The 27499-nt window shown below is 43.3% G+C and overlaps 1 protein-coding gene across 1 annotated transcript in view; it reads left to right on the forward strand.

Moving 5' to 3' along the window:
* Window positions 1-27499, forward strand: part of atosa (atos homolog A) — a 34861-nt gene that overhangs the window by 1557 nt on the left and 5805 nt on the right. Inside the window, exons 2-5 of the mRNA XM_030100431.1 lie at window positions 21712-21896; window positions 22212-22408; window positions 24737-24862; window positions 25023-26877. Coding sequence (XP_029956291.1) covers window positions 21712-21896; window positions 22212-22408; window positions 24737-24862; window positions 25023-26877 — 2363 coding nt within the window. The remainder of the gene's footprint in view (window positions 1-21711; window positions 21897-22211; window positions 22409-24736; window positions 24863-25022; window positions 26878-27499) is intronic.

Below are 27499 nucleotides of genomic sequence, written 5' to 3' on the forward strand. Positions count from 1 at the left end.
CAAGCTGCTCTCTTGCCACACACTCTCCCCCTTTTGCAGGAGTCTTGTTTTGACAGTCTTCTGCACAGGGCTGCTGCAAAATGTTCTTGACACCCACCCTGTTGTGGAAATAAGGCTCCTGCCTTATGCTCAGCAACCTGTTTACAGCTTGCTGTATCTGCAGCATGAGGTAAAACAGGGACAGAGGGGACTGCCTTGTTTGTTTCAATGTGATTATGCTAATTTTACCATTGCTTCCATTAGTAAAGGGTCTCTCCGAATCCAAATCCCCGCCCTGTCTCGCTTAAAAATAGGTCTTCCATAAGCTTCTATATTTTTGCTTAATCATGTTTTCTTCGGGCTTGGTCCTGGAGTGACCCTGCCCTACTTACTTCAGATGCCACCCTTTCAAATGGGCGTCAGCAGTCACTGTAGAAGTCAGATAATTAGTAATTCATGGGAATCAAGCATGTCAGAGCTGGGAAATCCAATCATCCGAATCAGGTATCTGGAGTCGTGAGGCTGATTTATTTAAATCACGCTTAGTGCAGTACGGAGTCACTCAGACATTCAGAGCAGGGATATTCCAAACACAGGATTGAGAGAGACAGTGCAAATGATTGACTTAGTGATTGACTGAACTCAGTTGTTTGTGATCTACTTCCATAAAAGCAGTGAAGGACACTTGTTTTGAGTCGTGATCAAATCAACTGCTGCCAATGAGAGATAGTGTTTGTGTTTTTCACACACACGTTACACAGCCAGGGCCACTGCCAGCCCTGAAAATGATCTCCTTTTGAGCCAGTCTTCTGATAATGGGACTCCTAGACAATTTGTAAACCTGTGCCACATATGGACGTCGGCTTTTAACCCTCCACTGCAAAACCCTTTATTTAGACCCTGTGACCCAGACATCTGGGTGAAGTGATGGCCCAGGGTAAAGGGCGCACAGACTGGAAAACAGCACAGTGTAAATATAGCCTAATAATGCAGCTCAACATGCTGGGTCAACTGTGGACAACAACGAAAAAAAAAAAAAAAAAACTTCCCTGATCGACAATCTGTAATCCTGTTTTATATGAGCCGGGAGATTGAGAACTGCTGGCCTGCAACACATCACCACAATGCATCTGTTCTTCACCCTTCACGGATTATTAGCATGTCAGGTCAAATCGCTCACTGTCATGTTCTAATTATGAGAGCCGATGCCAGTAGAAGCTGCTCCACAGCAGTAGCTCCCCATTTGACTGACAGGCACTGCGGTGCTATTGTTGTTTTGAAGGTATTGTATCCTTCCTGTGGTGGATACATAAGATTGCTTAAGGGCCAGTTGCCTACTTTTCTCTTGCTTCATTCCCCTCTTTCAGGAAAATAAGACTGCAGTGGTGAGAGGAGCTGTTTGCTCAGTAGCCTGGACTCTAGCAAGGTCGAGTTGGGCACAAAGCAGCTCGGTTCACTGCTCTGGTGCTGGGCTAAGGGCTCTTAGGACAGCCTGGCTCTGGATATTAGGTTTTAGGGGGAGTGCTAAACATGTCTGGGCATGTCTTTTTTTTTTTTTTTTTTTACTGAAATAAGTTTCTCAGGTGGGTGAAAAGGGTCATGCAAAGGGTTTGAGGGGGATTAAAGAAGAACTCCACCCGCCGTTACTGCTGGCGCTACTTATTGTCATGATGCCTGCTAGAATCTGGATTTGTGACAAATTTATCTTTGGTAAAGTTTCCTCAATTTTGGTTTATAAAACCATTTTTTAACATATTTTTTCTGCTTCATCCCAACTGTGATCAAACAGGGTTGATGTAAAATGAGTGTGGCACTTTTTTTCCATCACTCTGAAACTGTCCACTATTCATAATCAACTAATCAATGAAAATCTTGCTTTATATTTATGTAAAAGAAAAAACAACAACATAATTTTCCTCTTTATCAACATTTTTGCTTTCATTGGTTATGAGTGATGCTTGTTTCTGGAAGAAATACCTTTTTCATGTTGTCTCAGGCTTTTAAACACTGACACATCTGCTTTTTTACCATTATTTTACTTCAAACCCCAAACAACAAATCAGTTTGAGAAAAGAAAATCCTTGTTAGTTTCAGTCCTAATAATGATGGTTGTGGATGAGTTTTCCAACATACTACAACTGAGTTGATATTGTAATGTATTGTGTGATAATGATATTATGAAGATCAGAAGTGCGCACTGTTGTAAGTTTGGAACTTTATGTCATCTAATTTGTTTTTTAGTTGTTTTTTTTTTCTTTTCCCAGAATCGGTATTTAGAGGCAGAAGCAGGATTAGTCTAGGTCTTTAAATATCACTTCTGTTCAATACAACAAAGCATTTTCCTGCTGGTAGGGAGGGTGTTTCTGTGCCTCCCCCCCAATTCACGCAGCATCTCTTCAGGGCATTTCGTGAGCTCCGCCTTTTGTTATAAAGGGAGAAAAGGAGCACTTATGTTCTGCTCAGAGGCCTAACCAAAGTCATCTGACCCTCCTTGTTTTTCTGTGAGTTGAGCTATGAGTCAGGACAGCGTGTGTGTGTGTGTGCGGGCGTAAGTGAGTATGGCAGAGAGTGTGCAACAGATTGCTGTGGGCCCTAATAAGCGATGTACCGTTGGAGCATGTGGCTCAACTGACAGTTTTTACAGGTCCCATCAGGGACGGTTAAAAACTCAGAGCCTTACAGCACCGGTCAGTAAAAACACAGCGTGTTAAGTTTCAAACTTTCAGGTCAAGTGTGTTTTTGTTGAGTTTTATGTGTTTCTGTGTAGACATACTTCTGTGTTGGTTTAAATCCACAGTGGATTGGTTTATACCGTAAAGTACACGGCTCAGCTGGGTTTGCCTCACAACTGTATCATCAAGTAGACACGAGGAAGAGAAATGAATAATTCTCCATTAGATGCAGACATGACTCTACACACAGAAACATCTGAGCAACAGCCCAAGAATGATGACTGACTTCTTCCTTCTTTATGCCCTCAACCGCAGCCTGTATTGCCATTTTTTTTTTTCAATGCAGGCTAAACAACATACACAGAGATGATCTCAGAGGTAGTCATGTCGGAAAGCGTCAGTCAGCCGGCGCCCCGGCACGGTGTTTCTGTTCGCTGAAGTGTTATTTGTTCACCAGTGCTTCCTGTTTGGAGCCTTAAAGGAGGGGATGAATGCGAGTCCACCTTCCCCCCACTCACCCAGCTCACAACACTGGCCGCCTCCTGCGTGTGCGTTCAGCCAGATTACAGCTGTCCTGAGATGTCCCAGACACTTGCCAGCGGATCAGGGCATACACTCTCACTGACGAGAGACCCAGATAATACAGAGCGACACACGCTGCTTTCCCATATAGCACCTGTCCGCTGCTCTGTCGTCTTTGCATCCCTCCTCCTCGGCTGTGATTTATCCAACACAGCGGGAACCCCGCCTCAACAGGTGCTCGCTTCTGCTTCGCTCCTCTCCATCTGTATCTTTGTTTTATTTTTTGATGGAGTCATTCAGTGGCCGAAACACCATATTTTCAGTTTTCTCTGGCACATCACAACCAGAGATTAACATATCTCAATCTGTAATACTGATATCACCCCAGATATTGGCACTCTAACAAGATGTAAAAAAAAAAAAAAAGTCATAACAGCAGACTTAAAAAAAAAAATCTGCGCTAAATTTAGCACAATTTGTTATTCAAGGAGACATTGGTGTAAACATTTAATGTTTAGGTTTTGTATTGTGGTGGTCATATTTAGTTTGGTGTAGACAATGAAAAGGTCTGATGGAATCTCGTTTTTATTTTCATTGCTGACAACCAGTAAATAGCATGAGAGTAACATTTGTATGAATGCAATAGCAGACTCAATGTCATTCTGTTGTACTGAATTTTTCACTGCTGTAATTACCTAAAACTGAATCCCAGCTTTGCTTATATTCCGTATAACAGCAGAACTCCTCATTGCATGATAAATTGCTTAAGTTTATTCTTACATCACCTAGGATTTTAGCAAATGCTAGTATTACAAGAATAATTGTCCAGATTAAGTCAGCAATACTCTAAGAAACAACTCTAATTTATGCTGTGAATGAAATTGAACAGTCCAGATGTATTACTTTCATCATACATGAATGACAAATAGAAGCACTATCAACACTTGCAGTCTTCACACTTTAAATTTAAAAATTAGTATTCAGAAGAGGAGGCATTTCCAAACCTCTGCCTTCTTCTATGATTTTGTTGCTGTTTGCACACCAGCACCACACAGATTTTTCCTAACAAAAATTTAAATAGATTTTTTTTTCCCTATTCATCACCAATATAAACCTGTTTTTGAAAAGATCCGCTTGTTTTCTTCCCCAATAGCTAAAAATATGTCACACAGTCATGCAGCTGGTATTAATAGCTAGTTTAAGTCAACATGAGTGCTTCTCCATATTGCCTTTTCAATACAACACTGCAGCCATTTGCTGACCCAGCTCTACTGAACATGAATATTGGACTCACCATTGTACAGCCAGATTTAGAGGTGGCTTTCACAATGAATACCAATACTGGGTAGGCAGTCAGCTGTGAGTTACTATCCTGGCCCCCAGAGTAATCGGCCTAAATCAATGCTGTTGTGACAGGTTTGACTGTAAGTGGCCTAGCCTCTCGGCTGCTTGGAATCTGGCCCCCAGTGCTCCCAGTCCAGTAATGTGCTTACATAACGATGGAACATTTCATTTAGCGCACCAGCTCTTTAGCTTGACACAGGCACAAATGTGCCGTTACCCTATACATGTATTTATAGACCTTTTCTTTGAGGTCACTGAGGTCATAGCGTGCCGAGCCAGGTTCAATCACAGCCATACGAACATAAAAGCAGATGTACACATTTAGCACAGCTACTCCGCATCACGGCTCGCTGTTGACACATTATAAGGACACATTAAAAGACACTATTCAGACCTGATGCTGGACTGGCTGAAGCTTTAAGTAGGCGCATGGGTCGTATTTCTGCTGCCAGGGTGCCGCTGAGCCAGCCAGTGATGTCACCGGCAGCGCGTTCGTCACATCCTCCCGCCCCTGTGGATCCTTGTAGCCAACCAACAGCCAGCCCCGCAGGAACAGGAAGTGCCATCTGGGCCTGGTGATTCTGCTTGGCAGGGGTGGTTTTGTGGTGGCAACGCTGTCTGTGTCTTTGTGCATTGAAATGTTTTGCGTCCCTATTTCTGTCTTTCTTTGTGTCAAGGTGACAATTGATGTCTTGAAGGTTTGAGTGAAATGGTCTAAATTGAGACCTGAATAATTCAGTAAAGCTTTATTATCCTCTGAAAAAGGAGCTTGAGAGATATGCGAGCCATCCTTTCATTCATAGAAGACTTCATCTCCATGAACAGTCATTTCTGGGTGTCCTCTGCAGTTTATCCTTCCTTCCACTTGTGGTTTTAATCCCTGATGTGACATAACAAGATTGGAGCTAAGCTGTAAACTCTGTGGGCCTAACACAGTTAGCTCAGAAATCCTAATAAATTGAATAAAGCACAAATTCTCTTCAGTTTCCACAGGTTTTTCTTGAGTGTGCGTTTGTCGTGCTCCCACCATGGCTGTTATTTCTGTAACGGAGAAACCACAATGAGAGCTCCTTGCTAATCTCGGCCATGTTTAGACAGGAGTTGTGTTCAGGGATGAGTGATTATTGCTGCAGAAGAGGAGAGCAGAACCTGACGCTTAAATCATCCCTATATGACTATTTCAAATCCTCCTTCGCTTCTGTATTTTTTTCCCACTCTTTCTTTCACTTTTTCCTCTGAGTCATATGAAATGGACATTACCAACAGTAACACCTCAGCACTTAACCACATACATATCCACACAATTGACATTTGCACCAAAATAGAGCTAATTTAACTTACTTTATAAAATGCAAGCGCAGCGCAGGTGACAGTTGGCTCCTGAACGATTTATTATTCTGCAAATGGATTGAGAAAAAAAAAAAAAAGAAACATTTTGGAGATCTACTGTTGTTGGCATGAGATGAGGAAAAGTGAGGTTATAGTTGAGATCAGTGCTCTCACTAAAAAGCTTTTCCATACAAATGCAAATGTCTCCGTATGCATCAGTCCTGAGAGATGTGGCTGAAAGGTCTGCTGCAGCTAAAATTAATTTACATTATTAAATGCGCTCTGTCAAAGAGTATTATCACCCCGAAAATAACTTTTACTGCTTTGAGAAATATTAGTGATTTGCTACAATTGGATCCCATTCATATTAAACGCTGTAGTCTCAGCCAGCCTTGGGGAGTCTGACACAACGTTTTCTATAATGCTATTTAGTGATCTGTTTAAACATTGGTGTTGGGGGGGAAAGCATAACTTTTGGAAGAATGACTGCCAAAGTGGAACTTGCCAATAATACTCTGAATCCATCTCCGTGTAAATGGAGGAAAACATAACTTTTCCGAAACGCTGCTACTGCGCATACACACCACGCCCTCAGTAAATAGTTCTTCAGCACATGCATGAGAAAATGGGCAATAACAACAATGGCAGCCCCCAGAGTGACATGGCGCCCAGTCGATATTCTCCCGGGATTTGGTAGTTTTATAGTTGAATCTCCGTCTGTCCGTGCAAATGTCTGCGTACTCGCAATTATTATTATAAATACCGTGTGTGTGTGTGTGTGTGGTTTCATTACAACAGCAACGCCAACTTGTGGTTCACATGCTAACTGCATTGTTATCTTCATTTCAACCGTTTCCATGTAAACAGACATCCTTTTTAAAACGCAAACCCAAAACCTTTCCAGAACAAAAGCACAAAACCAATTTGTTTTCACTTGAAACGTGTAAACGTGAACCAGTTTGGTCAACAAGAGGTAAGTGATGACTGGTACATAAACATTGTCCTGGCCAAATTAATGGGGTATCAGACATGACTGATGGAACCTGAGGCTTTGCCTGCTCCGAGGTTCTCAATGTTAGATTTCCATGTGTCAACGAAAAACCACACCTTGAAGCTATAGCAGGCTGTAGACATGTGTCTTCCGGTGTTTGCCTTTACCTAAATGTTTTTGGCAAATCAGATTTTGGAGAGCATAGAGACTATAGCCCTGCGATCTGAGAGGGCTACAACAAAACAAAGTTTTGGAACTGCTGATGTAGATTGCCTGAAGAGGGCTGAGTTTCTATCTAGTTTTAAGGTCGGTTACCAGACACTCCACATCCTTTGTTGCAAATAGTGTTACGTAAGCAGTACTTTAATCAGGTTCACACACCTCTCATCTGTTTCTGTGTTCCACTGCTGACAGTGTCCTATTGTTGTGTAGCTCTGAAAGGCTGTTGTGGATGATCCGGTATTGAACTGCCGGATAGCGATATGCAGACAGAACAAGGCAAAAAGAAATTATTGTGAAAAACGTTTTCTTGACTCGTAAAGCCAACCATTTGTCTGCACTGAAAGAAATCACTGGTACAAATGAGCGTAATTAAAGATTAGATTTTATTCTGACGTGATAGATAATCTCTCCTTTCTGTGACCTAGCCTTTCAGTGCAGTGGAATACCGATTACACACACACACTCTCCCAATTTATGTTAACGGAGAGCACCTCAGGGGCTCTTTGTGGAGGCGTTAAGCACATTGTTTATTAACAGCAGTGTGAGGTTAAGTTAATTTGAGACTCATCACAACTATCCTATTTCCTTTTTTCCATTGTCTCATCTCATCTCTTTCAAGCCAACTACCAGACTCAGTATTGAGTCAGGCGATTCCTCTATCACCCCCGGGATTGCTTCATCCTCCCGGCAAAGCAGCTGACAGTCAGGCTGTCCTGTTCATCTGAGATAATGCATCTTTTTCCCTTCACTCAGCTGATTTTATTTTTTTTAAGGGACTTGGTTCTTGTTTTTTTTTTCTATGTTAGTGTTGTTACTGAACAGCCAAATGTTGAGGGTCAAGGAATATTTTCCTTAGCTTTACAACCCCAGATAAATTATGCAACACTCTGCCTGGGATTCAAGGTGAGGGTCTTTCATAGTTGTGTCCAAACTTTCCACATGCCCTTCTTTATCCGTAACAGCTAATTCCAATTACAAACCAAGTTGTCCTCTCTTTGCCACAGCTGCCACACTTTCCATGCAACCTTCGGTGGTACTCAGGTTGCTTAATGTTGACTCTCCTTTCTAGAATTTGGCTTCACCAGCAAAAAGGAGGTCAAAGGCCTGTGTGTTTCGTGTTAGACGGGGTGTCTTTGATTACAGAGAAGGGTGAGGTTGCCCTACTGCCCTAGTATCCGGTTGCGACCAGTAGTCAAGTGGGCTGCAGGGTAAAAGTGAGTACAACTCGAAGAGTCCTAATCTGAAGCAGTATCGGCATGCGTGTTTATAATTTGGTTTCTTTCTTTATGCAAATTTCAACGTTGATTACTTTTTTATGTTACAGTTGCAAAACTCAACTGGGACCGGTTTTTAATTTTTACCTGCTTTTGAAAAACCGCTGTGTTCCTTGTTGCATAACTGGTATTAGTGAGGCTATGTGTTTGCAAAAGACTACTCTTGCCTGAGTAATGAGGGGTTTTACAACCTCCAGCTACAATATGTGCAAATGAGGTCAAAAAGGGCAATGCAGAGGGCATTCCAGGCCTGTGAAGATAATGTTACTGGCATCTCAAGAAAGAAGAAGTGGGATTGGGTGAAGGTAAGGCTGATGAATTGTTATGAACAAGTACTTCTATTCACTCGAGTCCCCTTTCAACCAAAAGCATAACCACCTCATTATTTTGGGTGGTGCATCCTTGGAAGAATTGATTAGGAAAGTCCACAGCGGATTTGTTTTTAGCTTTACTCTGCTGCACATTTACTCAGTCTGCAGCATTTAAACCTGGAGGCAGTCCAGTGTAACCAGTTTTCTACTTTTAGCCACCGAGCCACTCATTTGAATAATAGGAGGGTTTAAGCACCTCACTCAAGGACTTCAGTTGCTATGGTGGCTGAAGATGAAGAGAGCACATCGTATCTCTTTCCTAACCAAGTGTGTCCCAGCAGGACCGGGGTTTAAATGTCCGCGTCTGCTGTCAGCGGCTGACCGACCATGTGCAGATTCTTTGTCGGATCAGTAAAGATGCACCTGGTGATTTTATCAGTCTGAAATCAGTGGGAACAGAGTGATGCGACAGAAATCCTGCAGGCTCGCAGCTCTCCGGTCCACTGCAGTTTCTCAATCCCGAAAAATAGCCATTGTTACTTGTGCTTTCATCATGGAGTACTGACCTAATACTGTGAGAGAGATGAATGGCTGAAGGGGATTTCAATGCATGAGTGTACCAGAGGTTTGCTGCTGCAAATCAGGATTTAAATTAGATGATATGCTCCTGCTACACGTGTAACGTGCACATGCAACACTAGCATAACCACAATAATGTGACTTTCTCATATCCAAATCATGTGATTGCAGCCTTTTTCCCCCATAAATCTGTTCATGGGAAAGTGTCTTTATGAAAACGTTTCATTGATTGATTATCTGTTGTTTTTGTCAATCTGTAATTTTTATTTTATTTTGTCTTTTGCACTTTGGGTTAAGTCCTGACTTTGAGTATAGGGGAACCCTCACTCAAATATCTTCACATATATAAAAAAATTAGTACCATATGTAACTCCCAAATTTTCAGAAAATTTGTGACACATTGCTCTTGATTTTATTCAGTATCCTGAAAGTCACATCCAGTATGAAAAAGTTGGATGAGCCGCTGGTATATTGTGCATGCTGCATGTTAAAAGTGTTTGTTTCATTTTTGAACTTCCTACACAAACTATAGCAAGTGACATAAAAAAATCAACGAGGTTCTCCAATATTAGCATGTATTGTAATCAGAGTAACACAAAATACCTGTAATTTACAGATTTCTTTTTGTGGCAATTTTTGCAAGTATTTTACATTTGACTTTACGACTGTTGCCTAAGCAAAATTTGCAGTGCTGCATTTTCCTATTGTGAGCCTGTTGTTATTGGTATCAGGTAGGACTGGGTCTGACCGTGGGAGAGGCAGAGTGCTTGGTGCTTTTGTTGAAGGCAGGTTTGACCACTGTGGTATTTTCCTGAAGGAAAACTTGAAGTGTTGAATTTCCTGTTTGGGATGTTGGGCCTCATTCATGGGATTCTTTATTGGGATCCAGAGTTTCCAGGTACTGAGACCCACCTGCCCTTCAGGTTTGCATTACAGTGGGGGAGCCCTTTAAAAAATTTTTTGAAGTAGCCAATAGTTCATTCAAAACTTAAAATGTGAAAAATTAGGGCAGTAATGAAGTGAAAGAAGATCTGGCTGATATTTTTCTATCTATCCAATTCTATGTTCGATAACAATGTATCCTACTCAGAATCACGAAACACAGAAGCTGATCCCACATGACTACGGGGTATGTCCTGTACAAAATAGCAGTCCGTCACAGGGCAAACGCAGAGAGACAAACTGCAACACACACAAACATACACACATTCAAAATGACTGGCAATTTCGAGTCAAATGCATATTTTTGCATTGCCTGGACTCAAAACCAGGGGCAGTCTCACTGTAAGGCAAGGTTTTCTGTGTATTTTTATTTAAGAAAAGGCCCCAAGTGAAGTCGTTCTACATCCCATGAGAAAACGTTGATACTCTTTGTGTGCCTCTTTGCCTCCATTGACAATTATTTTTCTTGGGAGCTTGTTTACCACGTGACGTCAGTATCGTGTGAGTTACCGGGCCGCTGAACAACGGCTCTGTTTATACACCAACAATGAAGGGTGTGCGAGCGAGGGCAAGGTGTTGTCAGTCTGGGTCAAGTGTGTGTGTGTTTGCTGGCACCGGGAGAATAATGCCAGCTGAGTTTAACAGAAGAGGGGTTCTCCCCAGCTGGAACTGTACAGGCGGCCCTCAGCCAATCAGGGCTTGTTGCTATGTGTGCCGTGAATCTTCCCCTTTGTGTTGCGGAGTGGGAGCGGGACACACATGACACAGAGTCCATAGTCCTGAAGGAACATTTGAGCTGAACATGTGGGAGAGAAGTGGAAAAGTTTTGACAAAGGCCGGCTCTGAGACTAAAATACCTCCTGCTCTGAAACTAAGTGGCGGCTGACAAACTTCGTTGGTGAGGCGTGCTGGCAGCCAACTTAGTAGTGAAGTTTTTAAAGAATAAGGCTCACCCAGTTCACAGTAATTTAAAACAATTGTGATTTGTTTTTTGTTTATTTAATTTGAACCTGGGGAACCGCTCTTCCTCATGAGTGATCATAATTATTTACAGTCATCCAACAAAACATGGCAGTTTCTTGGCAGGCCTCTCCACCACTTCCAGTGTTTTTTTTTTTTTTAATCTGGTAATAGACGGCAGACAAAAACAGGAAAGGTGAGCTGGCAGTGACGTGTGATTCATGTTATAAAATGCTATGGAAACACAGCTGACCCTGTTATTACCACTGAAGTTTACCGGCCATCCTCCATTCCTTTTTCAGCATTAAAGCTTTGCTCGTGCAGGGATTCACGCCTAAAACCTGGAGTGACACAAACACTGAGCGACATACAGAGAGCTGACACAAAGCAAGCATGAGCATATTAACGGCTTAGCAGACAAAACAGAGTCTCAGTGTACAATGCAAGGACACGTATAGAATCAGAGTACAACAAACATGCTGTAAACAATCACACAGTGTATTTACTCCGTGCACATCAGTGCACAGTCAGAGGGCATGGCAGGAACATTAATTGTCTTTGGATACATTCACGTCAAGCTGCAATATGCTTGTCACATTCAAAGACGCATATTGGGAAAGCTCATTCCACCACAGACACTCTTCAATCACCGTGACGGGAATGTTTAACACAATGTCTCTGTTGCCTTGGCAACACTTGTTCTTTTCTTCTTTTTTTTCCCTCCTCTTTTTTTTTTTTTTTCCACGGTCAGCAGTTGTGATCGTTGATCACTGCTCTTCTCGAGTCCCAGGTCAATCAGCCGGGAGAGAAACTGCCGGGGCTATGGATCTCCTCTCCTTTAACAACAACACCTCCTTTTATTTGAGACTTTTATAAGAAAAGCCGCCGTTGTTTATTGCTGCACAGCTCCTCGGTTAATTGTGTCTAGTATCCTACTGGTGTTCTGCTTTCACAGGGAATTTTATGAGATTGAAACATTTAGTGCTCCCTTCAGTGCAGCGTATATGTGCATGTTCGGCTGATCTATAGTCGCTGCAGATAAGACGCTGAGATCAATATATGTAAGATAAGCCTCTAGGTTTTCATTGGTAAGCATCTGCCTACCAAAAGTGCAAAAGCAATAAGTAACTTCAGTTTAGTTGTCCGGACCTACGTTGTGTCATATGAGTTTAGCGAAACGGTAAACATGAAAACATCCTTTAAGGGTAAGATTGCAGAATTCAAAATACAATTCTGAATAAGTAAATATAAGCAGAACAGCAGCTATGAAGGCAGGAGGTCTTCAGGCACAGCAAACACCTACAAAGCGGTCATTCCACAGGTTGTGTAGTTCATCCATCTTCTCAACTGCTTTATCACATTCAAAGTTTCTGGAGAACCGGCGCTGATTCCTGGAATGCGGGTGAAGACAAGGATATATCACAGGGAAAGTACAGAGGGACAGATCTTCACATTTTACAGATACCAGTTAACCTTACATGCATGTTTTTAGACTGAGAGAGGGTGCCGGAGTCCCTAGAGAAATCCAACCCAAAAAAGCATGTGGTAGAACATTTTAAAATCCACACAAAAAATACCCACAACTGGACTCAAACCAGTGTTAGTCCAGGGAATGACCAAAAAAATTAAGGCTTTACAGTTAGTATTTAAATGTTCAATAAGGACATTTAAGTATCTGCAAATTTAAAATTGGTATTGCATTCTGAATATCTTATGACTTTTTTCATATACCTCATTAGTTGTCTCGATTCTTATTCTGCGTCTCTTCAAGGTTGTGTTTGAAGACACATGACTTGTGATAACAAGTTAGAGCTCTCATTGAAATTCTGAACACATCTAGTTAAAAATAATCAAACAGATAATTCAGTATGTGAAATGAATGTGACTCAAAGGTAACTTTTGTGGAAATGTAAATAGTATATTGTCCCACATTTCAGGTAAAGTATTAGCTTTCTGCTTGATGAAAGTATGAACAAGCCTAAACCACTGATATCACTATCATTCATTGCTTCATCCTGGTGATGACCATGAAACACAAAACTAGAACACAACTAATAGTTAAACACTTTAGTCAGTTAAACACATACCATGTGCTTGAATTATTTTTCTCAAGGAAAGTTTTCAATTATATACATGTCTACATTGCAACATCATATTTAGGCTTGCTCTCATTTTTTTATCGTCAAACTGACATAACATTGTAAACATTTTCAATGTTGGAACAATAGCTCTAAAAAATAAAAATAAAAATCAAGCAAGCAAACACTACGCTCAACAACGCTGAAAGCACAGTTGGGTGGTACATTGTGTGAATCTTCATCGAATCCACGCCTCTTCATTCCACTGTGCTGTGATCCAAGTACATCATGTCGCTGCTGGCTTGACGAAGCTGCTCTATGGCAGAGTGGAACTGAATCGCATGTGAGGTGTGTATTTTTGGCAACAAACCTGCTAAAACAATGTTACGTAAGCATGGCAAGTCTGGAAAGCCAGCACAGTGTCAATGGATAGTGAGGTTGTGTAAAACTATTATTTTTTTTGCAGAATTTATGATGCTGTTTTGCATATTTCTGGACATGCTGACGTCTTTGGACCCTCTTGAGAATCACCCATAAGAAATAGAGAGAAAGGAAAACCACAAGTAAGCAGTTGTAATCCCTCACATGTGTCGGAGAAGTAGACGCAGTTAAGTTGCTTTTGCAGGCCATCTGGGCTCCAAATATAGTCGGTGGTGCTGCAGAACAGGCTCTAGAACAAAAAAGACGGCGTTGCATAGAATTCCCATAGTGGTAGAAATGCAGTTGCCAGAGCTGCTGACACTTCAGATCTGCCACCTGCTTTGCTGCCAGTGCATTTGAATACTCAGAAACTAGATGTGCTTCTATGGTCCTGGGAGGACCACAGTGGACATCAGACAGCCCCAGAGCGGGTTTCAGGGAAGCCCCTTTTCAAACAGCTTGAAAGGCTGTCGGTAGTCGGTACTTTCGCAACGAAAACTTAGCAGTCGCAGGAGCACAGAGCTGCATGTGTGTGTGAGCGTTCTAGTGAGTAATAAGTCTTCTCGTCTGAAGATAATTACTCTTTTCAACCATGTTTATATTGTCTTCAAGTATATAGTTGATCGGGGCGACATACACTTTGAAATCTGTGTGAAAAGGAGAAAATGTGAGCTCCCAAGTTGCGTCTATATTTATCTCACCGGGGGCTGCAGTAAGGAGATTTAGCATGGAAGAACCGTCAGTGTAATCTCCCGTTTTGCCTCTGTATATTCATTATAGAAGTGCAGCTGTGTGTGTTAGAACGGCACAAGTCTTGATACAAAGAGAATTTCACTTCTGCCATTCCCAATTAAGCATACAATTTTCTCCTGAAAGTCGAGAATGAAGTTGACTTGTGAAATCGGTTGGCGAAGGAATGGTGAAGCTCTGCGAGATTTGCCCACATGGTGCAGCAACAGTGCTTTATGTAGCGTTTCGTGACCATTTCCTCTGGTTATAGGTCGCCGATTGCTGCTTGTATGTGTGCCTTTGCATGTATTCTGTAACGCACAAGATTGGTTATAGATTGAGGTTTGTTCACTCACGCTGTGCGTCAGTACAGAGCTGTGAAAAAGCCTTGCATTGTGGGAATATATGTGTTCAGATAATTGTCGTACCACACAGTCCAGGGGCGCCTACGCATTTCACATCTACATGTCCATGCACGATTCAAGGTCATCATAGCATCACATTTTCCATTTATGTTTGATGCATTTTGCGCAGAGTGGTGCCATAGAGGAGCAAGTGCTGGCAAAAATAAAATCTTCACTTTGAGTTGTTTCCCCATCAAGGACAGCCGGCGTCCTGCCTGATCAGAAGGAGGAATTTGCCGTTTGAACGGCTGAATGTTCGCTGTTTGATTCCGTTCGGAGGGTGCCGGATATCATTGTGCATTAAGCGGACACACCTCAGCGAGCCGAGCAGACTGCTGCCGCTGCTGCACTGAGGCTGACTGGAAATTACTTTAATACACAGCCTCCCAGCTGGCTGCTTATCTCCAGCGCGCAGCTCCCCACCCCCCACAATCAAACACCAACTTAAGACATCCAACATTTTAAACATCAACATCAGCTAAGATTTACTTTTAGATCTCAGAAAAATCTTCTTTACCATTTTTTTTTTCCTTTAAAAAAATAGGTTGAGTTAGTTTTCCTATCTGTTAATTTAGAGAAAACAGACTCACTGGACCATCTAGAGATTTTAGTGTCCTCCTTAGGGGGGGCTTGAGTCTTTGCTGTGTACAGTTATTCATTATTGTCGCAGTGTGTCAAAGCACTCAAATTGGAATAAAGCTGTTTCTGTAGCATTCCCCTTTGCCATCTTTTAAACCGTTTACACTTGAAACTAGAGGTGTGCGATATGTATCGTCTACGATGGTATCATTAATGTTGTTTTGACTACATGCAATTTTACATCATCGAGTATTTACACTACCTTGAAAAGAAAACAAACACGAGTCCAACAGTCTCCCCGGGTCCCGGATCAGGCTGCTTCAGACAGAGAGAAGAGGACTATTATACAGCTCTAGAACAGAAATGATTATTTTAGAGATGGATTAAATTGGTATAAAAAAAAAAAAAAGTAGACTTCAGTTTAAAATCGTCAGTGAGGCTGTTAACAGTTGTAGGGTATAAATTCCCTTTTAATTATAAGGAGGAAAGTTTTTCTTTTTTTGGTTGTCAATAGATCCCACAAGCCGTTAGCAATGTCTTATCATGCAAAACACATTTTCAAATCTGGAATTCAGCCACAGATTACAACATGAGATGTATCATGTGCAGCTTGGAAGTTTGGGGGGATTTCAAGGTCTTTTTGGGTGCATTCATCCTTCCACAGTTTCACAGCCGCTGTTAGGCATTTCTAAAAGCGCTCCATATCTGTCTCTCCTCTGTGTTTCATATGTGCTTTTGGTGTCTTCAGTACATCCAAGTTTATATGATTGTTTCATGTTGGTGACTTGAGCAGTAACAACTTGTCATTTCCGAAAGAGCACTTCTTTTCTCTGAGTGTGATTTAACATCCAGAATTTTTTTTCTAAAAGTACATCGATTTATTTGAATCCAACCTGATTGTGCCTTCTTTTTTTTTTTTTTTTACTTTTTTTGGGTTTGCATGAAATGCATTAGTTTACTACAGACTTTGTGATAGTGACTTCCTGTTGAACTAACTGCGCATGCTTCTGCCCTGCAGACGTCTGTCTTCCTGTATCTGTGCAGCTTTCTGTCTGTGATAACCAGCAGCCCGGCTGTGAGTGGACTCATCAGTTTCGTTCTCCCACTCAGACTTTGATGTGTGACTTTTTGTTTCTCATATTTCTACTGGCTGCAGCCACCGGTCTCCATCTGTATTTTGCAGTCAATTCATGATTGAGGTTAATGTGACGCAAAAACATTGTTCAGCAGCTGTGTTCCTCACATCCCTGTTACCAGCATTCAATGCATTTCCTTGCTGTACATAAAATTTTGAATTTTAGGTTTGCCAAATAACAGTTGAAGTTAAAAATGATAAGTAATCAAAGCATGTGTTGGTTAAATATGCCTTTGAACAAATAATGCATTGTTGAGTAAAGCACTTGGTCAATCAGAGGAAGGTGGGAGTGGTGGGAGTGGTGCATAAGCTGCATTTAAATTAGCTGTGAGTGTATGTGTGTCGCGGGCAGAGCAACGCAATGACTGTGACCACAGCACAGGGATTAATGGGTCATCTTATCTAAATGTGTTTGTGCGCCCGTCTCTTACTTTGTGCCGCGGTCTCCCTCTCCCTCTCCCTCTGTCTTCCCATCTGTCTCTCTGTTAAAACAACACTGCTGGGTGCAGAATACAGGAAACATTGATCCCGGCTACATGTATTCAGATTGAGAGCACAATCGCATTCAAAGCCTACCGCAAGTATGCAGGATTCAGTTTTTACAAACAAGCCTTTACAAAGCAGTTTGTCGAGGCATTGACATGTTTGAGTTCAGTTGTTTGCCTGTTAGGTAATCGTGAGTCATACCAAAGTGTGTGTCAGTGTGTATCGCCGTGCGTTTGCTCAGAAGTCTGCTTTTGCTGTCGAGTTTGACCCTTCTGCTCTTGTCCTGGAAGCCTTTTTCTATCCCACATGACTCTATACTGATCTGTTGGCCTGAGGACGTGTAGACAGCCGAGAGGTGCATGCACAAGCGTGTGTTTGTGTTTTCTGTGTGCGTGTGTGAGCACTGATTACCAACCAGCCGATCTGGAGGCGGGACTCCAGCTGCACTTGGTGGCAGGCGGTCACAGGTCTAATAATAAGACGCCCGAATCTTAATCCGACCTGTTACATAATTCACATCACACATTATCAGGAGATGGAGGAGAGATCACATGCACATGGAGAAGAGAGAGGGGAAGAAAACAGTTTTCCATTGTGTGTTTTATGTATTTGGGTCTTTTAGTGCGGGATGGAAACCACAAAAGCTTCTTATTTAGTGAACGTAAACCTGACTACTATTTCTGTTTGCATTTCTCAAGTAGCGCTAGTAGTTGCTATGGTAGTTCCCTCAACTGAAAGCACAGGCGATAATGGAGTTTACACACACGCTTTCTAACAAAGGTCTGAATGACATCATGCACAACCAGAGTGTGTTCAAAAACAAACAAAATAAGTAGAGCAGCAATGACAAAAACCACATTGAACTTATGTGCAGACTAGAATGCATGTTTAGTGTGGTGGACCAAAACAGTATATTTCATTCATTTTAGTTTGTACGGATCACTTACTTTTTGCCGCTGTAGACCAACAAGTTAAACATCCCGCTTGCACGACTCCTGATCATGACCAATGATCCTGATTTATGAAGTGCACACAATTTTATAAATTCTGAACAAAGTTTTGGGGGTTTATACATTCCAGAAAGCCACTTTGTATTTGGCATTGACTGAATACAGCATTAACAGTGTTGCTTCAAGTTGCTGATAGTTGCTTTTGAATGAAGTTGTCAGCTCAAATATCAATAATTGATCACATCAAGCCAACAATACAAAACTGTCAGAAGAAGAAGCCCTTTTACATCAAAGCTGTTTTGGTTCACACTCACACTGCTGGGCCAGTCCCAAAAGTCAACTCAGTCCATCTAAAAATGTCAGGTGTGAAAGCACTCAGGGGCGTTTCTTTTTTTTTTTTTTTAAAGGCAGGCAGGAGTGGTGCTGTTAGAGGAGGAATGAGATGGTAATATTTATATTAAGGTTTGAATCTGTGCCATTGTGATGTGTCATTCAAACCTGTGTGATTACTTTGCTTTGAAAGTCAGTGGTGCACAAGGCCAATACAAACATTTTTTAATCTTTTTTTATTTATTTTTTTTTTTTTTTACTGACGGGTTTCAGGTATGGAGCGTGCAGTCTTCCATACTCAAGATAAACTTGAGTTGGATCTGCTGTATTTTTCATTTTCATGCTTCGGGTTGACGCATAAAAGGCATGAAGTCTTCATTTTGTGTGATAAATCTAAAATTTATGGAAGTTTTACTGAAATTAAGGGGAAAATATATTTTAATTGTATTCTTACAGTTTTTTTAGTCAGTGATCTGATCTGCAATAGAGTAAAAGCACTAATACATGAAATCATGGTATTAAACAAATCATGGATTATTGATCATTTATTCCACTACTACCTCCTTTTATGAGTAAATAGGAGGATTTACATGTGACTTTTACCTATTTTGGAATGAGTTTATCTAAAACTAAAAACACTGTGGTCACCGTGGCCGCTGCAAGATTATTTTAAGGACTGCTAATGTCATTTGTACTTTTTAATGCAAAAGTTGGAGAAGTGATTACAATGCGACACATGACCTAAAATACTTATTTCTCTCAGGCTGAAAGAAAGGAAAAGGTTGAATTACATGAACCCGTTCTTTGAGTCCTACAATCAGTAAGCCTGGAAGTTTAATCATTATAAACAACAATAAGTGAGGCATGACGCGCCCCTCCCCCTCAAAAAAAAAAAAAAAATTAACCTGCCGTACCAAAGGTTGAAACAACGAGGCAGCGTGAAGTAAAGCATTTTGAACCCAACACAAGTGTTCAGGAGCAGCCATGATTTTTGTTTTGATCATTTGAGCATGTGAGAAAGGACAGAAGTGAGCCTCGGCTCGAGACACTGCATATGTGCAGAGGGTTTCTCCATCCTTTCCTTTATCGTCGTGTTCTGCATCTTGATCACCTCCCAGCGTTGCTGTAAGCTCTGTCTCTTTGTGTGCGTCGTGTGTGTGTGTGTGTGTGTGTGTGTGTGTGTGTGTGTGTGTATGCCTGTGTGTAGGCTTCATAGGAATTCTGTATTCAGGCACGACGCCCTAATGAATGACAGCTCTCATCTAAGCATGTGCAGGCTGGGCCCCCCAACCTAAAGACTCCATCACTAGTCCTTTGTCCTGTGCTGCCAGCATGTGTGCGAGCGTGCACATGTGTGTCCATGCTTGTGCACTGCCTGTTTCTGTTGCGTATGTTTTTAGTGCATGTGCAAGTGGTGTTGTGTGTCACAGTGTCTTTATTTGTCAGCGTTCACGTGTGTTTTTGGCATGTGTGCTTTTGGGGCGGACGTATGTGTTCACGGAGTTGGCTTTCTTTGAAAGCAGCAATCTGACACCCACTGTGCACACATTATTTGGGGCTCCACATATGTGTGTGTGTGTGTGTGTGTTTGTGTGTTACAGGGGGTCCCACAGAGCACACCACTTTACAGAGGCTGTTTTTCTCTACTGCCTTAATCACTCTTTCCCTCCCCTCCCCTTCGTACAGCCGGGCTTCCTTTGTCTCTTGCTCCTGGGCTTCATCACTGTGTCACCTTTAACCCAAATCCTGACGGCACCTGAAGTCTGTTCTTGTACAAACTGGAAGTATATTAAACTTCAATGGCAAATCAGTCTGTCAAAGCTGACCGAATGCATATACCCAAGAGAAGCATCATGAAAAAGCAAAGGACTGTGACCTTGAATGTTCACCTTTGTCATATATACAACTCCCTCGGACCCCTGCCTCTCACTCTATTCCCTACCTTGTCGTGATTCTTGTGCACACTTTGTTTAACCCTTTCTGATTCTAGTGGCTGGGGGAAAAAAAGCGTGAGATCGTAGTGAGTGTAGCCCCCCCTCTCGATCTCTTTCACCCAGCATTTATTCAGCCTACAGCTGGCTAACAGACCCCCTCCTCCCTCCCTTCCTCCTCATGTTTTGTGTTGTACTGCGTCTCTCTCCACGTGCAGTAGCAGCTCAGAGGCATGTAGGAGGAGTTCCCTGAGAGGAATGTGCGTGACTGGCTGACTGACTGTGTTACGTACATACAGACACACACATACACCCGCATCAACACACATACAGCAGCAGCTTGTAGCTCACACTTCTGCAGAGCCAGCTGAGGAGGACCCTGTTCTTGCCAGCAGCTCCATTGGTGGGAGGAGGACACGGTGTGTGTGTGTGTGTGTGTCTGTGTGTGTATATCCCTCTGTCCTTGCAAGGACCTCATACTGTCTGAGTGGGGAAAAAATATAGGGGAGCCCCGAAGATTTGATTCATTTGACTCTGAGCCAAATATTTAGCAATTCAATGATCGTCGGGAGGCAGTCTCTGTACGTCACGGTGCTGTGATTTCTCTGTGCTGCTGTGTATCAGCTGACCTCCTGCGGGACTCTGGGAGTCTTTCTGTGGAGAAGTGCAGATGATAGCAGTTAATACAACTTCGAGTGCCTGCTAAAAATATCCTTAAGATCGAGCCTTCAATTGAAACACAAACAGTAGGTTTCAGTCGATTTTGTTTTGAAAGGAGACAAAGCCGACATTTAGCAACATTCAGTGAAGATTGCTTAAAAAATTCATCAGTTGTGACTAATAACATACAACAGAGTGGCTCGACGGGAGCTGTAATTTCTCTGTAAAAGCCTGCTGATTATTCTTTGTCTATGACTATGATGCTTTTGCATCACAGTTCATTTTAACAGAGGAGGAAATACTCTCCTCCTCCAACCCAGTGAAAGGTTGATTCTGCTCCCCTCTGTCTTATACGCCCCACCCATACTGCCCTGGTAAAGTTAGTGAAGCATAGAGTGCTGCAGTACATGCAGTCCTCTCTTCCTTCTGTCCTTGAGTTTGAAAGGAAACTTCACACCTGTTTAACCAGGATTTTAGTGGTTTTATGTATAATTGTAATGCTTTAATGTTTAATTTTTTTATCCATGCTCTTCCCTCTGTGTGTATGTGTGTGTGTGTGTGTGTGTGTGTGTGTGTGCGCACATTTGCGGGTACAGAGCAGAAGTGAGGGAACAGTCAGTATGTGGCTTTACCCCTCAGCTCAGCTGACATGGAAGGTCTAAATATATTCTTTTGAAGCAGCCAAACTGGAAAAGTAGTGTCATCCACTGCCTTCCCTCACACCCCTTTTCTAAACAAGCCTTTCCAGCCGCAGCTGAATGATCCTTCCACTTGAGCTTAAACCTTGACAAAGCGATACCTCCGTCACAATGAATAGTTTTAATTGCTGTTTGTGAAGTGACTTTCAAGCACATCCCAACCTTTTGTTCCGTTGCCTCATCCAGATGCAACAGAGGAGTTTTTCGAGTACGACGCAGAGGAGTTCCTGGTGTTCCTGACCTTGCTCATCACCGAGGGAAGGACACCGGAATATTCCGTGAAAGGAAGGACCGAGGGGCTGCACTGTCCGCCAGCCCAGTCGGCCATGCCTCCTCTCCACAAGCACGAATGCAGCGACAAACTGCCCCAGGTAGCACACCTGCACATACCTCTTTGTCCACAGCCTGACATGTGGCGTTTTTTTTAAAGTTCCCAGAAAAGATTTTTCCTTTTACTCGAGCTTCTTTCCGCAGAAGAACCGCTAAGTGAGGTTTACTTAGAATACACTGAGTTTGAACCAAGTTGTGATGTGAATTAATTTCCTGAGAATTCTCTCAACTGTTAAGTTAAGCTCCTATGGGTCCCATCTGTTTCCTCGCCGAAAATTCAAGCCCCCCCCACCATGTTGACATTCACTAATGAGCGCTAACCCTCTGCCTTTGTCTGTGTGTGCGTGTGTGTCCAGTGTCGGCAGGCGAGGCGAACCCGCTCTGAGGTCATCCTCCTTTGGAGAAACAGCATCCCCATCATGATCGAGGTCATGCTTCTGCCAGACTGTTGCTATGGTGACGAGTGCCCCCCGAGTGACCCCATCAGTGACCCGGTCATCAAACAAGATGCTCTGCTGCTGGAGAGATGGACCCTGCAGCCTGTTCCAAGACAGTAAGACCAATCACCAACTACTCTTCAAAACATGGGCGATGCTGACAAAACTACGCTTTTGTCAGTTTTCATAAAACACACTGACAGCTCCATCCATACACGCAATAACACAAAGACAAGACACACAGTGTGCTGCCGCCGCCTCCGCCTTTTATCCATTCCTGTCTTGATTATGTTATTTTTACTGTTTGTGCAGCGAGTGCTTTCACGCAGATTGCCTTCTTTGACAATCGGCTTTGTTTGTAGGTTACAATTTAAAGCTTGTTTAGCCGTATTCAGTTCCTGAAAAACATCCCTGCTGATGATTTTTTTTTTTGAAGTGGCTCTTTAAGCATTTGAACAAGGACATGGTAGAAGCTAAGAAACACAAGAGAAGAACAGTAGTGGGAGGAAGCACGTGGTTTGAAAAGAGTAACAATGCAAAGAACATAGAGTATCTGGTACATCTACTGGGTAAGAATAAAAGAATAGATCTGACATTTACAGGCACAAGAAAGGATATTTAGTGTGTTAATTTGTGGTTGTACAGGTTTGACCAGCAGTGGTGTGTGTGTGTGTGTGTGTGTGTGTGACAGCTTGTTTTGGGACTAATAAAACAACTTCTCAGAAATTGGAATTGGGAACGAGCAGGCCCCACATTCCAACGCATTTGTAAACATGAGCTCTCCAGGCTCTGTTTGAGCAAGACACATGATGACACCTGAGTTCTTCAGAGTTAAAAAAAAAAAAAAAAGCATATGCCACCTAAACTACAATGCTGTTATGGTAAATATAGCATTGTCAATTATTTAACGTGGAGAAAAGTAATTAATGCGGACCAGAAAATTATTGTTTTTCCCAGGATCCATTAAATAGCAAATACTTTTGTTTCTATAAATGTCAATACTTTAGCTGTCATATTTGGTTTTAACATTATTAAGGAGGTATCTTAAAGAATTCTGACTGATTCCTAATATTTTATGTTCACAAAAAACTACAAACACATCAGTCCCTCTTAACATTCCATAGTTTGAATCCACTTTTAGAGAGGATATATTTATTTCTTGGTATTCAGACATTTACACAAGATGAAATTCTATTATTAAAGGAACATTTCCATCGCCCCACATCATTTTTTCCTCCAGTCGGCAGTCTCCGGTAGGTTGACGCCTCCCAGTGAAACACAGGGCCTCGTACTACCAGCATGACACTGATTGATCTCAACTTGGTTGATGAACATGAGTAAGTGAACTGTCAGTATAATGAGCTGCACAATAACTGTGCTAAAATAGTGCAAAATAAAGGCTGTGCAGCATATTGGTGGCGCTCCGTTAACTATCTGCTCTTGTTACCCTCTCCAGAGTGTTCAGGCAGAAGTGTCCCTGGGGGTCCTCCACGGGAGGAAATAGCTGGGGGTGTTTGCTTCGGGAGTTTTAGATGTTTACCCAGGTTTTAGTATTTTTCCAAGGGCTATACATGAATTGTTGGTTTTGGTTATTTGTGTAAATATTTCTAGTGATTATTAATACATGGCGTTTCACATGAATGAATATTCATTTGACTTGGAAATAGAAATATTCTTCTTGTGTTCGTAGCCGTCACGAGTCACATCAGCAGCAGGGTGTAAAAGGATGAATGTAGTTCATTCTTTGGTTTTTACAGCAAGCACCAAACCCCCCCCCCCCCCCCCCCCCCCCCACACACACACACACACACACACACACACACACACACCTTCGATGTTCCAGTTTAAATTCATGACAAATAAATACCCCAGTTCTCTGCCACTTTCTTCATAATTCGGGTACGGTCGCTTGTTGCCATTCCTCACGGTGCTTCATGGATTTCTTTGTTCCTGCCTCTCTGATCAATGCCGCAGCCTCCACAGAGATGTTTGTGTCAACTTGCATGTCTGATGTGCTGCTGTACACAGAGAGTTCTGACCACGCATATCATCATCATGTCTGTGAGCACATTCAACAGCCAGCACACTCAAATTTATAATTACATCAACAAATAACTGCAAAAACAAAAAAAAACCCTGCTGCAGACACATGTTGAATTGTTGGTGTTGGCAAAGCAAAATTCTAGTTAAAGTTAAAGTAATCTAATCCACAAAAAAATGCATTACACAATTGTAAACAGAATATTAATGGCAAAAATCCAGTTAATTGGTTTGGCACTCAGGGGGTTAATTAGCCTGACTGACTGGCCCACTTTCCTGCTCACGTGTGTAACGGGGGACAATTTGTGTTGGAAAAAAAAACACACACGTATCCCTGAGACACTTTCTCATTAACCTGACACACTGGCACACTTTCACCTTCTTTTAAACTTGTGTTTTTATAGAAGCGGTGATCGTTTCATTGAGGAGAAGACCCTGCTGTTGGCCATGCGCTCTTACGTCTTCTTCTCGCAGCTCAGCGCTTGGCTCAGCGCCTCCCATGGCATCGTCCCCAGAAACATCCTGTACAGGTCAGACATAACACTTCTGAAGCCTGTAACGCTGGTGGGCGGCGTGCTTTTCAAGCGGGCTGCCATACTTGAGTTACATAGCGACAGGAAGGAAACGAAAGAGATCTTGGTTTGAATTTTATATACAACAATGGGTGTGCTCTCCGCCTCTGTTCAACAGGATCAGTGCTGCTGATGAAGATGTGGTGTGGCAGTTTTCACAGCCGCCTTCAGAGCACATATTTCCCGTCCCCAACGTATCTCAAAGTGTTGCACTGCAAGTTCGTGTCCAGTCGCTGCCCCGACAGCCCACTTACCCCACCCTGGCCTGCAGCATCCACACCGGCCTTCCACCCCTTTATAGCAAGACCCACAGCCTCAGCCCAGACTTCAACAGCCATGGTGGACTGCCCACCCTCAAGAAGAGCCAGGACCCCGGCAAAGACAACCTCCTCCACAACGCGAACATCTACAGCAAGAGCTCCAACTCCATGTCCGGTCTTCTTCTCAACGGCTTACCCATTCCCAACCTTCCCATCAACAACATCCCCATCAACAGCCTTCCTCACACGACCGTGCCGCATCCGTTCAGCAAGAAGAGCCAGGAGCCGGCCGACAACCACGCGTACCAGAACGGAGAGCTTCCGCAGGTCAACGTCCCCCAGCGCCAGGGCTCCCCACTGTTCCAGAGGCCTTCCAACTCGCCCACTCCCTCCCGCTCCCACTCCCCCTCTCCGCTGCCCGCCAGTAAAGCAGGGAAGTGGCTGTACTCAGCCCTCAACGGTTCGCCTGATCCCGCACAAGTGGAGGACTACGGCTCTGGTACCAACAGCAGCGAGAGGTCAAAGGGTCCCCCCATCCCCGAGCCCCTGCGAGCTTTCAAGAGTTTCTCTTTGGCTGAGCCGCCCCGCTGCCCGTCCCCGAGGCCCGCCGCTACCGAGACAAACCCGCTGATTGGCTCCCTGCTGCAGGAGAGGCAGGAGGTCATTGCACGCATTGCACAAAGGCTCAACTTCTGTGATCCCACGGCGCCGCCGCTCCCGCCCGGCCTTTTTGCCCCTGACAACCCACCCAAAGCCATGTGGGGCAGTAACCATGAAGACATAACTGCCACTAAGACCAAAGAGCCCGAGGTACCGCCCTACGAGTCTGTGGGACGCGTTTGGAGCAGCCCCTTCAACTCGCCCATGACCGACACTTCTCTGGGTAAACGTGAGACTTCCTCCCCAAAACCTGCAGCCTGCAGGAAGCTGAGGATGACTGAGATGAGAGACAGAGAGGAGGAGAGGAATGGAGAGAAGGACAGAGACTGGGAGAGAGAAAAAGACAGGGAGAGGGAGAGAGACAGCTCCCTCATAGCCCAGGCAGTGCAGGACATCACAAGACTCATTCAGGAGAGGCTGTCTGTCCCCTCTCTGTCCCCCATGCACAGCAGAAGTGGCAGCCCCCTTCATCACACACACACCACCACAGTCACCCACACGGTCCGCACATACTCGCATACCGCGCACGCCCCGCAGCCCTCGCATACTGCCACCAACGGTTACACCAACGGCCACACGCCAAGCCACGAACTTCACAGAGGCGGCACGCACATCGCCGCCTCACACACGCCTGTTTGCACAGACAAGCCCAGAGTCGACCCGGGCGCCGAGTGCCACTCGCCCGGGGCCCAAAATGGTGCTCAGTTTACACTTGAAGAACACTCATTCAGGGGCCAGTCCCACGCCGGTCAGCGTTTACGGACTCCCCCGCTGGAAAGGCGGAGAGTCAGGTCACCCAGCAGCCATGAATCGCCCTCCGCCTCCCACGCCCTCGACACCAGCCCGAGGCACGCCCAGATTTTTAGCTGGAATCACGAAAAAACCAGCCCAGCCACGAACTGTAACAGAAGCCACGACCCCAGCGGGCCTCGGCCCCAGATGCAGAATTGTGCGTTTGCTGAGGCTTGCGGCCTCCAGGATGAGAACCAGGCCCCCTCGCAGTCTGGAGGCTCCAGCGCGTCCAGTCCAGACATGACGACTCCGACTGTCCTGGTAAGAAGCTCCTTTAGTTAATGAGCACTTTGTTCCTCTGCTTTTACATGATGACACATCAGGGAGCAAAAGGAGACTTTGTTACCTTTTCACATCACTTTGTTTCTCATCATAATGCTCAAATTCATGCTGTCATAAAAACAAGTTTGTTTCCTCATGGAGCTCTGTTAGTTTCTCTTCAGTGAAACCGGCACACGCCTCCACTCCAGCTTCCTATTTTGTGGAAAAAATTTAAATGTACCTAAAACCATTGTGTGAAATACTTTAAACTTATGATTTCTCACATTGTTTATAACTCAGTAATTGTCATGATTTAGACATATTCTGTGTCACCAAAAACCTATTATAGCACCCATGTTGTGTCCAAAATGCTTTGTGGATATGTAAAGCTTTAAATCATGTTTTATTAATACAGCAGAGCAATCTTTAAACATTTTGATGTATCTGGTGTTTTCTAAAGTCAAAGATTTTCAAAACTATTTAATAATTCCTAAAGCTTCTCGTATGAATAGTTCAAAAGTAATCACTAATTAAACAATATATCTGCTACATCTTTTTTCAATTCAGCATGAAGGGATCATAAATTACACCCCATTCATCTAACATTCAAACAAAACAGCAC

The sequence above is a fragment of the Salarias fasciatus genome, chromosome 1 (genome assembly GCF_902148845.1).
Source record: "Salarias fasciatus chromosome 1, fSalaFa1.1, whole genome shotgun sequence".
Classification (NCBI taxonomy): Eukaryota; Metazoa; Chordata; class Actinopteri; order Blenniiformes; family Blenniidae; genus Salarias; species Salarias fasciatus.